At 52.4% G+C, this 12,753-nt stretch overlaps 2 protein-coding genes across 4 annotated transcripts; one reads left to right on the forward strand and one right to left on the reverse strand.

The window, feature by feature from the left end:
* Positions 1-1,777: 1,777 nt before the first annotated feature.
* On the reverse strand, positions 1,778-8,083 carry SPRY1 (sprouty RTK signaling antagonist 1). Of its 3 annotated transcripts, XM_087737316.1 has the most exons (3): positions 7,932-8,083; positions 6,628-7,275; positions 1,778-4,022 (listed from the first exon to the last, which is right to left on the reverse strand). In XM_087737316.1, the coding sequence occupies exon 3, from the start codon at positions 3,965-3,967 to the stop codon at positions 3,005-3,007; it is 963 nt and encodes a 320-aa protein (XP_087593442.1). In that variant the 5' UTR covers positions 3,968-4,022; positions 6,628-7,275; positions 7,932-8,083; the 3' UTR covers positions 1,778-3,004. The 3 variants fall into 3 exon arrangements, with proteins under 3 accessions (XP_087593442.1, XP_087593443.1, XP_087593444.1); XM_087737317.1 differs by lacking the exon at positions 6,628-7,275 and having other exon boundaries at positions 7,932-8,080; XM_087737318.1 differs by lacking the exons at positions 6,628-7,275; positions 7,932-8,083 and adding an exon at positions 4,338-5,957.
* Positions 4,148-10,953, forward strand: LOC148051584 (uncharacterized). Its single transcript, XM_087737873.1, has 4 exons — positions 4,148-4,253; positions 7,032-8,544; positions 8,800-9,187; positions 9,965-10,953. The coding sequence occupies exons 1-4, from the start codon at positions 4,148-4,150 to the stop codon at positions 10,076-10,078; spliced, it is 2,121 nt and encodes a 706-aa protein (XP_087593999.1). The 3' UTR covers positions 10,079-10,953.
* Positions 10,954-12,753: the final 1,800 nt, after the last annotated feature.

Consider the following 12,753-nt stretch of genomic DNA (forward strand, 5'->3'; position numbering starts at 1 on the left):
CGAATACCATTTCAGACATGCAAGGAACCGTTATCTCCTAAGGAACTGCAACCTGAAGTTATTCCCAAAGTTTAGTTAGTAAAGGGAGCACTAGTTAGTGTGACTAGAGCGGGGGGTTTGTTGACGTAGCTCGTGGTGGAAGATAATCATTAGAAGACAGAGTACACGTGGGTCCTTTGGGCTTTCTTCTCTTCTTCTAGGAACCAAACCAAACCCCCACAGAAGTCACCTGGCTGAAAAAAAGAGACAGAGGTAAGGAGTGTAACGTTTTTCTTGAGGAGGAATAACTAACACCCTTTGAGCAAACTTACTCCACACAGAGCTGGGCCGTATCCAGTTACGAGAAGGCAGGTGGCCGGGTATTTTTGAGCGTCAATACGCAGTCTTAAAAACGGTCCTATCTGACCAACGGTGAGCGCCTGACAAGGATTTCATTGTCTCCCAAGGGCTGTTTGCAGCTGTCACTGTTAGAGAAGTATCAGCAATAGGAAAGTAGTGCAAAGCAAGTCGCCTGCTCCTCAGAAACATTCTTCTCTTGGCTTTGCTTCATCTCATGAAGAAGAATAAATCTTGGAAAGCAGACTTTGTATATATATACCGCCGCCCCACAAGCCTCCCAGCCTGTCAGTTTTGTCAGGCCAAGGCTGGGAGAGCAGTATTCCCAACTGGATACTGCAAAGCAAGTGGTTTCCTAGACGGAGCCAGATGATGATTTCACTTTATACCTCACAGAAGTCAGCCGTGCCATTTAATAAAGAACGCAACTTTTCAGTCAGCTCATTACAACACTGGATCAGCTTTGACAGAGTTAACTACAAAAGCCGAGCTTATTCAAATCATCAATATGCTAGGAGTCAGAACAGCTTGAATACGGCAATTCAAAGCAGCAGGACTTCAGAACGCAAGATATGACACATTTGTCAAGTTATTACTGTGTTCTCAAAGCGGAGTTTCTCTACAACCACTTACTCTGAATACCATGTGAAATTACACCCATTTAATAAACTTCCTACTTTAGAAGAATTGTGGTGTTCGCCGTGACCCACATGACAGAAGAGGGAGGTTTCCCCATTCACTCTTAATGAAAAGCTTTTTTGTTGAATATGTGTTAAATGGCCACAAGGAGCTGTGACACTTAGGTCACCCTTAAGAGCCTTTAATTTAAAGACAGAAGATAGAGTCAGCTGACATTGGGAAAACCTATGGGAAAAGAACCAAACCAGCCGTAGACACAGGCACAAACACTCCCCCCGCCCCCGCTGCCGAATTTCAAGGCTAGCAAACTACAGCAACACAACCATTATTTTTTTTATCCTGCCTCTTGCTCTTTATTTAGATTTGAGCTTGGTAAATTCAGTACTTCAGCTGATGTACAACTTAACCAGCCAAGAAGCTCTGTAGAGGAAAATTTAAAATAGGTTTACATGTTAACTTGGTATTCTTTAGGGAACAAAAAAACCCTTGAAGTTATGGTTTCCTCCTCCACAACTGTATTTCCAAATGCTTTGGTAAATAAATAGGGCCTACGCTTCTTGGCACTGTTAAGCACAACGTATACATTCAATTGCATTAAATATCCCGTAGCAAAAACTTACTTGATATATAGTTAGCAAACTTAGAAGTAGGTAAACTAAACTAGAGCACAGACTAGTGGTTTTGAAGGATCAACAGGAAGTTATTTGCTACCTGATAGACCGCAAGGAGGAGAAACCCCAGCGACCCAGCAATATGCATACGTAGCTCACAACCTGTCACTGTAACAAAAGAACTCAAGAGCCATTTTCATTAATTAATATATTTTCTGCATTATAGTTAACATATGTACTTTCTTCGTGTCATCCTTATTTCGTTAAGTATTGATATTTTGTTATATTCAGACATGAGTACATTTTCAAAGTCTTTTGCAATAAATATCATAAAATAATAGAGATTCACATAATAAATATTCTTTACAATAAAAAAAGTTTTAACAGACTTTTGTCTTAAAAATAGTTGGGATTCAACTTTGTTTTATACATAAAATATACAAAAAAGGACCACAATTTGTGGCTAAGGCAATAAAACAGGGACAGAATAAAATTATAAAGTACAGAGCAGAGCTAAATTCACTAAACCAAAGGATCACAAGAAACTTTAAGGATTCAAGAACATTTAGGTGACTCAACAACACCTGAAGGCTGTTTGGATATATGAACACTGCCAACTTTAATAGCAACTGATACTGATAGCCTATAAAAACAGGAGCAGGAGGGTGGAGTGAGCAATATCCTTCAAAGATCTGACAGCAAAAGAAACAAATGAGTATGTTGCAGCCATAATGTCTCCAATGTGAAGATCTACATAGTGTAGCAAAAACTGAAGTTGCATTGAAAATGTAAAAAAAAGGAGGCAGGGTAATTCTCAGGACTGAGAATGTTCCAAAAGTTAAGACAAAAAGAGAAGGGGGGGGAAGTACGGAAAGAAAAAAGCAGGCTGCTTATAGAAGAGTCAGGCCTTTCATTTGGTAAAGCCTTTATTTTACATCCCTCTCCAGAAAGAACACACACAAGAAGTTATTTCACAATCCAGCTCACTCATGACAGGGGGTTAAGGAAAAAAAAAAAAAATTGCTGAGAACGAAAAACATCTTTGGGAAGATATCCACAGAGCGAGAAGCTTCAAGAGCCCAGTGAGCCCTCACCGTCTCTTTCAGGAGTGGTTCAGTTACAAACTCAAAAGACCCTGCCAAAGTGAGCAGCAGATGCAGATACCAGGTCCACACTTACCAAAGAGCAGCAATGACTACGTAAAACGCTCCACACTCAGCCAACTCAATAGGAAGAGGAGAGCAAAGATGCAAAAGGAAGAACTTGTGTATTTGAAGTTAGGGAGACAGAAAGGAAAGCAAAGGAACAGCTCCCCCAAAATGGGGGAGGGGAAAAAAAAAAAAAAAAAAAAAAAAAAGGAAAAAGTCAGCTACAACCTGAAAAACTGAAGTTGGAGGAAGTAAACCTCCCTCCAACAATCATGAGGGCTTGCCCTGACCCCGGGAGGGGCAGCTCTCCAGTTTACAATAGACCGTGTTGGAGTTCTTGCATCGGCAACCCGGACGATTGATGCGGTCGTAACACCCTCGACAGAGTTTTAGGCATCCTTTTGCAGGAGGGTAGCAGAGCAAGCAAGGCAAGAACAAGGACATGGCTCCCATGCACAGGTACCTAGAACAGCAGTGTGACTGGGAACAAGAGCAGGGATTATCCGCGTAAGAGTCCCCTTCATCGTCGTTAGAACAGTGGTAGAAGATCCCTTTGACCAAACACATGCAGGTGCTGTACTCCACCATGCTCTCCGCAGAGCACAAGCACTGCCGGTTGCAGGCCAAGCAAGAAGGGAGGGCCCTCGGGGCCGTGCACTCGCCACACTTGCACTTCCCGCACTGTTCGCAGATAAACTTGTGCTGCGTCAAGTCCTCTTTCAAAGGACCCTTCAGGTCATCTATGATCAGAGACGACTGCTTGGGCTGCGTCCGGATTGTCCGATCCGATCTGTGGCCCGAGCCCAGCCTGGATGGAGGCGACCGCCCCAGCAGCCCTTGCTCCGAGGAAGCACTGCTGTTGCTCCCAGAGCTGGCTGCGCTCCCCGTGCTGGTCGATCTGCTCAAGACGGGAGCCCTCGCATTATGCTGATGTGCCACGTGCCCCACGTGACTGGGTCTGTGTTCATAATTATTATTCACATTAATTGGTATAATTTCGTGAGTCCTTTCATGCTTCTCTTGCCTCGGTGCTGTCCGCGGCCCAGATTTTTTCACCACAGATGGACCTTCGGTGTATTCATTGCTGCCCCTGATCGCCTTGATCTGGTCCAGTGACAAGATAGTTGTTGGCTGGCTCTCCCTTTCATAGTCCAACCGCTGCCGGCTGTCCAAGGAGGGCTGCTGAATCACCACTAGCGAACCACCACTGCCATGTTGACTTTGGGGCTCCATCGGTAGTGATCTCTGCTTCTGGCATTCAGTGGGAACCTGGCATGCATCTGAAATCCTAAATTAAGAAGAAGACGACAGAAGGTATAAATAAACGTCGTGCGTGTACATATATACACACATACACAAGATCAAGGGCAAAAGAGGAATACAGAATGGGATACTTCTGAAAACAGAAGTGACATGGCAAACCACAAATTGCCCTGGCCACCTGGTACTGATCTCTTTCAGCAGGGGATTACGACAACGCTGAGGATCTGGCCAAAGTCCAGTAACGGGGAGAGCCTGGGTATGGCATCAGAGATGAGGAATTCAAAGGAGACCCCATGCCATTTAAAAAACCAATCAAAAAGAAAAAAATTCCAGTACTAACCTGTACGCTTACTTGGCAAGCCACGGAAAGTGCTTCTCACTTGCTACTGAACTCAATGTCTGTCTAACTAGTAACAGCGATGCTGAGCGCCCTCAAAAACTGAGCGGGAAAGGGGCAAGGACGCTGCCAGGTTCACGTTCTGCACGGCAGAGCAAAGAGCACGCACAATTCTCACTCTTCTGTCCGGATGTGCAGCATCAGAAAGCTCAACAGATTTGCTTCCTAGCACATTTGGAAAGTCTCCTTTGCGAAGTGACGTAGGTGCATTACAGAGTCTCACACCAAGTGCTGTCAAGGGGCCAAGACGTTTTCTCTAAGAAAGTAACTCGGCGTGCAAATCTAGTGTGCTCCTTACAAAATTAGAGCAAGGGTGCAAAAGCCCGTTTTCAAGTATTTTCTGACCACAGGCCAGGGTGTGAAAGAAAAAGGGGTGGAGAAAGCTAAGATGAACTAGGTGTCAGATAAAAAGTACCTGAGGATTCATAAGAATGTCAAGAGCAGATAACCAAAAAAACCCCAAAAAGCCAACCTCAAAATACAATCAAAGAACAAATCCATTTTCACAAGACAAACAGATTAAAAACTTCTCAAATAAATGCATCATCTTCTAGTCTATCTTTTAAATAAATGCTATGCACTTTCATTCTGCCTAGCTCTCGACATAAAGATTGCAACGCTGACTGAGAAAACTGCAGTGACAGTTCTGTACCTATACAAAAATGTAGATGAGTATCTAAAATGCCACGTTTATACCGAGAACCAAGAAAATTAGCTGCTTTGCTTTCCTGACAGCTGGGGGAAGAGTCCCTTTTCACTCCCCCTGCCCCCCCCCCCAGATGTCACACATGTTTACCTGAAAGAGGAGAAAGGTAAGGGCTATCAAGCATTTTCAAAATTCATCCAGTTATCATGAGGAGGAGTCTGTCTTGCCTACCCAGACCACAGCTGGCACAGAGCTGTTCTCCACTCAGGAGAGAAAAAGGCAAGGGACAGGCAAGAGCAGGGAAGGTTTCTTCTAGCAGGCAGTCAGCATCTTTATCACTCCGACCGCTAATAAACAGTAAGCGACAGCTTCTGCCAGGACATGAAGTCTTTGCGCTCGTCCAGTGGTCAAAGATTTAATTTTACATTTAGTGTCACCTGTGTGGGCTTTAGGGTCACCAGATGAAGAGGAAAAAAAAGAAGAAAACAAAAAACCAAACACCTTCCCTTCTAATTCACCCCACATAACAAGCTGCCTTCTTCACAAGCACTGAATACAAATCCACAACAGACCAAGGGTGAATGGATGCGAAAAGGGAAAGATTTACAGCTGTACCAACCAGAAGCTGGGCTCCCCAGGGGATGAAAAATAATATCCCAAGAAAATGCGAAAGACATCCAGTGCCATCTTTGGGGGGAAAGCGCAACACCAACGCGGCCGGCAGACTGACAAGCCCAGCTGCAGACCGGGGGCAGAGCGGCACAGTTGCACAAACCACCTCCACGCAAGTAACTTTTAAACCGCTTTACCCCCCGCCCAAGCCCCATAAAATCACATAACGCACAGCAAAGGCGGCGGGAGACCTCCTCCGCCCGCCGGCCGCCAGCGCTGCCCCTCCGCGGGCCGCCGGCCCCCCCGTCCCCCCCGTCCCCGGGCAGCCCCGAGCGGGGCCCGGCGCGGAGCGAGGAAGGAAGAGGAGGGGAAAAGAGGGGGGGGGGGGGGGAAGTTATGAATGAAAACACGGGCTGCTTTTTTTTATTTATTTTCCCCCTTTTGCAGGGGGAGGGCAGGAGCGCGGCCTCCGGAGGGCGGACTTGCCGGCATTTAAAGCGGCAGCGCCCGGCCGAGCGGCCCCTGCAGCGCCGGGGATTCCCCGCCGCCGCCGGCCGGCCCCCCCGGGCCTCAGCCCCCCGCCTGCCAGGCGGTGCTCGGGGCTTCCATTTCCCAACGTTACGCTCGTTTCCAGCCGCCCCGCGGTGCCCAACGGGAGGCGCCGCGCTCCGCCCGCCGGCCCCGCCGCACAGCCCCGCTCTGCCGGACCGCGCCGCTCCCGCCCGACACCCGCCGCCACCCCCACCCCCCCCCCGGCGAGCGCGGCGCCCTCGCCCCCACCTCCCGCCCCAGCGGGGGTCTGCTTTTGGGGGGGGGCGGCTGAGGAGGGAGGGAGGGAGGGAGGGAGGGAGGCCGGCGGGTGAGGGGAGAGGCGGGCGGGGGCCGGGGCGGGCGCCGTCCCTCTGCGCCCCGCGGCACCTGCTGGCCGGCGCGGCCGCGGCGCCGGTGTACGAGCAGGACGGGCCCCCGACTTACTGGTTTCCGAGGAGTCGCTAGGAACGGCGAATCCAGCCGGCGGCTCGGCGGGACAGGGTGGCGGCGGGGCTGCAGCCCCGGCTCCTCGCCCTCCCACCCCGCGGGGCGGGGGGAAGGCAGGCGGGCTGCGCTCCTCGTCTCTGCGAAACCCTCGCCGATCTCCACGTCCTACTCGGCCAGCGGAGGAAAATCCAGCGCCGCTGCTGCCCGCCGCAGCCCTCCTCTCCCGGGGGCCGGCATTCAGCGGGCCGCCTTCCCCTGACTCGCTCCTCCGCGGGGCCAGACCCCTCCGTGCCCGCGGGGCGCCGGGGCAGAACCGCGCTCCTTCGGCCGCCAAGTCTCTCTCCGGGCGCCGGGAAAACAAATCGAGCCCTTTTCTGCAGACGGGGTTTATCTCGACCTAGCGTTACGCCAGCTGCAGGCTGCCGCGGGCAGCGGGACGGGGCGGCCCCGGGCGCCGGCCGAAGAAGGTCTCCAAGCAGAGGCGGGAACGCGGGGCTCCGGCTCGGGCGGCTCCTTCCCTCCCCTGACTGGAGCGGTCCCGGGCGATCCCTCCAGGCTGGGACGGCGGCGGTCCCGGGTCCGGCGCTCGGCTTCACCGCTCGGTGCTGGCCGCGAGTCCCCTCTGGCAAAGCGCAACCACAACCCCTGGTGCGAGAGATTTTTTTTTTTTTTTTTTTTGGAAAGAAGTCACGAAGAGGCACTTGCTTGCAAGGCGCACGGCAGCAGGCTGCGAGCGGGGCAGAGCGCAACGGCCCCGCCGGCTCTCTGCAAGCTGCCATGTGCTTGCTGTTGCTGCCGGAGGCTGACTGACAGGCGGGGAGCAGGGGCAGCACCTCAGGGAGGCGAGCGGCAACAGAAGGCGGCCCCGGACACAAAGGTCTGGCCCGAACGGGCTCCCGAGCCTCCTCGGTATTTCGGGAGGATCACCAAGGCTCGGCACGCACGGCAGATCCCCGCGTTAGGCGAGACGGAGAAGTTACCGAGCTGCAAGTTTTGGAGCTGGCAGCAAACCGCGACCGGGCTGAGGCTGCCGGCTGGGGAAGCCGAGGGAGCCGGCTCTGCCGCCCGCAGCCCCGCCGGGCGGCCGCTCCCCCTCAGCCCGCACCGAGCGCCCGGCGGAGGGGAGCGGGCAGCGGCAGAGCCCGCCTCTCGCCCGCACCTCCCACGCCGCGGCGGCGACGCGAAGCGGCGGCTCCGGCCGCCCCTCGCCCCTTCTCCCTCCCCGGGAACCCGCCTCGGCTGCCCGCCCGCACCTGATCCATCGGCGGGGAGGGGAGCGTCGAGCACCGCCCCGGGCTTACCTAAGGCCAAGGTGAACGCCTGCTCCCCGAGGCACATTGGCGGCCCCGGCGCGGAGTCCAGCCCGGGCAGTGCAGGCAGCCGCCCCGTCCCGCCGCCGGCTCGGCTCGGCTCGGCTCGGCTCGGCTCGGCTCCGCGCCGCCCGCTCCCGCCGCCCTTGCGGAGTGACTCCGGCCGCGCTCCGCCGCCTTTCAGCGCGCAGCCCCCGCCCGCCGCCCGGCCGCGCCCCCGTGATGTCAATGTGTCACTCCGCGGCGACCCCGAAATCCCGGAGCGGACTTTCCCCGCCCTGCGCCGGGAGCCGCTCCCTCCCTCACGCCTCAGGGCCGCCGATCGCTGCGGCCGGGACGGCTCCGCCGGCGCGAACCGTGCCCCCCGCCGCCGCGGCCAGCGCTCAGCCCGCCGTGCTGTGGCCCGCAGCCCGCCGCTGGTCCCCGGCCCCCCCGGGGCCGCCCCCGCCCCGCCGCCGCCGCCGGCCGGCAGAGGGAGCGCGGAGGAGCCGGTTCCCGGGGGGGGACGGACGGACGGACGGACGGACACTGGAGAGCGTGGGCCGCCGTGCGGCGCGGGGGGACGCGCCCCGGGCGCCGGCGGGTTTCGGGGCAGGCTGCGGAGGTTGGCGGGGGGCCGGGGCGGGCGGGGCGCGGGCTGGCGGCGGGGAGGGCTGGGCAGGAGCGGCAGCCGAGGCCGGGCTCAAGGGTCCCGGTGCCCGCCTGGGCACCAGCCGGGGGGAGGCTGCGCCGCCGGGCCGCGGGGCCGCGCTACGGAGGGGTTTCCGCAGGCGCTGCAGCGCCCGCGTCCGCCCGGCAGGGTCTCGCCCGACGGAATCGCTATTGGTTTCCACTCACAACGTGTTTCTGCTTCTTGCAGCCTGTCAGAGGGGCAGCCGAGGACCTCGGGGAGGCTGTGCCCTGGCCCCCCTGCCGCGGGGCGGGAGCCGGCTCCTCCGCCGCTGCGCGGACGGCCGCCAAGCGGGGGGCGCCGCCGGCGAACCCCCCCGGGCGCCGCGGGGTCCCACCCGCTCCTCACCGCCGCGGTGCTGCCGCGGTCACAGGGACGCCTTCACAGCCATCATGTCTACGGCCAGATATTGTCCTTGGTGTACCGTTTGGGATTTTGGTCGGTTTTGGTCTTTTTTGTTTTGTGTTTTTCACTCAAGTGTTTTAAAAAGCAACTAAAGGAACATGGAAAAAATGACGTAAAAAGAAATCCAAATTCTGAGAACTGTTTCATAACGAGATGCAATGTACTGGATCAGGTGAGCCTTCTAGTGCTTGGCTCACCATCGCTGTAGCCCCAAGTTTATCTGAAACACTCTAACTGGCTTTTTACAATCCCTTTCACAAAAATAATATTCTCCCGTCTTTGCCCCAAAGAAAAAAAAAATGTGTTAGGAATACGTGGAGCCGCTTAGCGGGAACATTCATCCAAAAGCAAATAACGCCTACAAACAAGAACAGACCAGCACAAAGGTCTTCTCCTGAGACACAGTCTGTCCACCCAGATCCCACTCGTGGATGTAGCACAATTATTTTTCATCAAACTTCACTAAGCTTGGAAAGAAAATACCCAAACTACCCTTTTTTTATTGCCATCATTATACAAAAGCTTTACTTCCACCACATATTTCTCTATGAAATAAAATCTTTAAGCATTAAAGGTTATATACTGAATATCACTAATACTTCTAAGTTTGTAATTAACAGACCGCTGATGTAGACAAACCATAAATACCCTCTTCCAATCACAGAGGCTCAAGTGACAAACAGCAGCATAAAAATCTTTGGCGTGGTCATAAAACTATCCCAATTCATCATTAATATTGCTAGGGGAGTTAGAAAATGTGATTGCTCACCAAAAGCATTCTCAGACACACTACGAGCACAAAGTACAAAACCATTTTCAGTGAAATCCGTCTAAAAACTTTGGAACCTTGCACAGCTCAAATTAACAAAAATTCCTACCGAAGAACAAAAATTACTGCTGCAGAGTAGTGCTTAGCGGTGCAAATCTGTCTTCTCCTGCTCCATTTCAGATTTCTTTCACAAAACGACTCCATTTTGAATCAAGACAAACCAAAAGGCCCAGCGTTTACGCAGGCGTGCTCCGTACAGCAATCCTGGCAGCGGCATCGACGCCGGCAGCATGAGAGGCAGCAGCGATAGGCGAGCCGCAGGCAAACGGCGGGCAACCCAGCCTCTCGGCCCAGCGGGGCTCCGCTCGCTGGCTGACAATACTCGCATTTGGCAACTGACTGTCTTCTCGCAGAAGCCTGTATGTATTTTTCCTAGGACACTGCTGTGAAAACATTGCTTAACACCTCTCCTTTCACACCTCTAGAGCGGGTACTACCTTAAAAAGCTATGCCAAGCGTAAGAGCTTGATTTTAGAAATACAATCCTGGGCTTCAATGGGTCAGTAAAATAACCAGGAACACTGGCAGCAGTTTACTATCACTTGGCACCCGAATTAACACTTCACTGAAACAAGGGAAAACCCTACAGCTATATCAGTCTCCACAGACTCCAGCAAGCATGCCTGCGTGTCACACAAGTCATCTTCGATTTTCTTGGAAATGATAGCAGCGAAAGGCTTTTGTTGTAAAAAGGAGAGCTAAAATTCTGGGGAATAAATTGGCAACTTGGAAGAGGACTGACACACCTTATGACTACGTCCTGGCACAGCCTTAATTTGAGGATTGACACACTGACAGGGATCCAATGCAGCTAAGTGATTTTCCACCTCCAAACTGTCATCTAAAGGAGCCTGGCTCTCCCACTGACAGCAAAGGAAGTCAAGAGAGACCAGCCCTCTATGCCCAAAGTTAATCCTTCTGAAAAAACTCCCAGAATTAGGTTGAAGAGACTGAACGATGGCTGACAGTCGTGATCCAATCCCCGCTTTCACTTTGGGGATCGCGTACTGGAGATAATCTCCAGCTTCTGCAGTCAGACGCTACTTCTGCCTCATGCAAGCTTTGGTGTGCCAAAAGACGTGCTGTACAGAATAAAAGCAGAGTCCATCGTTGGTTTCTCGTTTGTTTTTCTTCCTAATCTACACCCAGAAGCAACTTTAATCTCTAGGTCGCTTGATTGACCCTTATAAGTAGCAAACTACACCTTTGTAACGACGAATTGGATAAACTGTGATCCTCCCGCTATCAGTAACGAGTAACACTGCTTCCATGTTGCATCCCACCTGGGAATACCATTGTATTTCCCCCTAAGTGGCACCTCCTAGCCCCTGCTAAGGCGCAGATCCCAGTCGAGAAGGAGGACGTACTCAGTCCCAGACACTGGCACTTCATTCCTCCTTCTAAGCAGCGCGAGGTGGCTTAGTCGGTGAAAAGCAAGAACTAGCTATCAGCACAGTATCGTTTCAGACAGAAGAGGTGACAAACAGCCTGTACTTGAAGCATTTGATATTTACTGTTCCTGTCACTCATCTTCTGCGGTGATAACTATCTTGAGCCGATATGGCTTTGCGGAAACTCAGCAGAGAAAGTGTTTACCTTTACGTGAGTTATTTGTCAGTTAATAACCAACCTTCACAGCTGCAACAACATTTCTAAAGCTATACAGGAATTCAAAAGCAATTTAAAAAAAAAGAAAACCCATGCATTAGCATTTATAACGAAATGATAAACAAAACTGTTGCAGCAGTCTTACCTGTAGAATGCGTAAGTCAGGTATTTCTCCCACCAGCTGTGCAGCAAGGTGGGTGTTGGGAGAAGCAACTGGGATCGGCAGCTCCCGAAAGCTTTGTGCGTCAGCAGCTCTGACGCTGCGCTAGCTGGAACGTTGTGGGCGTCCGTGGTTGGGGGCTCAGGACCCACAGCATGCTCGGAGAGCCTCGGAAACGCTCAGCGCAAGGAAACAATATGTGCTCGTTGGGATAAGACCAGTATAACTGTGAATCTTTAACACTTGCACCAGTAGGCCTATATATATTTTAAAAAAAGCCCAACAAACCAAGCAACAAAATCCTACAATAGCTATTAAACTTTCCTGTACTAATAAGTGTTGTGGATGGTTTCTTATCAGGTCATTGAAAATCTCGGTGGTCCAGGCTTAAGCTGGTTGGTGCATGAGATGGAATAAAGCTATGCCAAAGAGCTGAAGTAAAAACCGCAGGTGCTGTGGTGAAGGCGGACCCTGAAAGGTACGGTGAATCATTTCAGGGTGAGGAAGAGAAAGTGAAGGATGATGTGAGGTAGCATTTCCCATCACGCTTTCTGCTAGACAGGTTGACCTTTATCTGAGATCAAAGGCACCGGTAGCTGGGGATTTCTTCAGCTTCTGTGCGGGGACTGCTCTTAAAGCTCTCCGAAGAAGCGCGGCCATGTAAAGCTACTGCTCGCCGTCGCTGCACAGGCTGGGGATGGGCACACAGGAAAGCCTCAGCTGCAAATACAATCTTGACTTTTCTCTTTAGAAGATAAAATCAGTTTTTCTCAGAGGCAGAAGAGATAGTAAAAGGCAGCAGCCAGGCAAACCTCTGAGAACAAAGGGACGAACCCTGACGTGAACCTGCTTCAGGAACATTTGAACGCTGAATCAAAGTACAGGGGAAATGCTGCAGAGCTAGGGTTTTGTTCCATGCCCAAATTTGGCACAGGTTAACGAGGAAGAAAATTCAAAGGTTTGTACAATAAGTGGAGAGTTTAAGAACATGCTTCCCCCCTTCCCCATCTCTTGCACCGTATCAGAGAAACCCGTGTTTTCCTGGGGCGTTCCTCCCAAGCGTGGCGAGCGGCTGGAGGCACAGGGTTCGATGGTCAGGTCAGCGATATGCGCTGCCTATGTCCGAATCACTGAAAGGTCA

The sequence above is a fragment of the Nipponia nippon genome, unplaced genomic scaffold, assembly GCF_047370975.1.
Source record: "Nipponia nippon isolate SJK-2023a ecotype South Korea unplaced genomic scaffold, ASM4737097v1 scaffold_6, whole genome shotgun sequence".
Taxonomy (NCBI): domain Eukaryota; kingdom Metazoa; phylum Chordata; class Aves; order Pelecaniformes; family Threskiornithidae; genus Nipponia; species Nipponia nippon.

What these genes read in the sequence shown, in the direction of transcription:
- SPRY1 (XM_087737316.1), bottom strand. Translation starts at nt 3,967, where the DNA reads ATGGAGCCCCAAAGTCAACATGGCAGTGGTGGTTCGCTAGTGGTGATT.
- LOC148051584 (XM_087737873.1), top strand. Translation starts at nt 4,148, where the DNA reads ATGGCAAACCACAAATTGCCCTGGCCACCTGGTACTGATCTCTTTCAG. An exon ending in CAGTAACGGGGAGAGCCTGG is followed by an intron (nt 4,254 to 7,031) that starts GTATGGCATCAG and finishes ATCTCGACCTAG; the next exon opens with CGTTACGCCAGCTGCAGGCT. An exon ending in TTTCGGGGCAGGCTGCGGAG is followed by an intron (nt 8,545 to 8,799) that starts GTTGGCGGGGGG and finishes TGCTTCTTGCAG; the next exon opens with CCTGTCAGAGGGGCAGCCGA.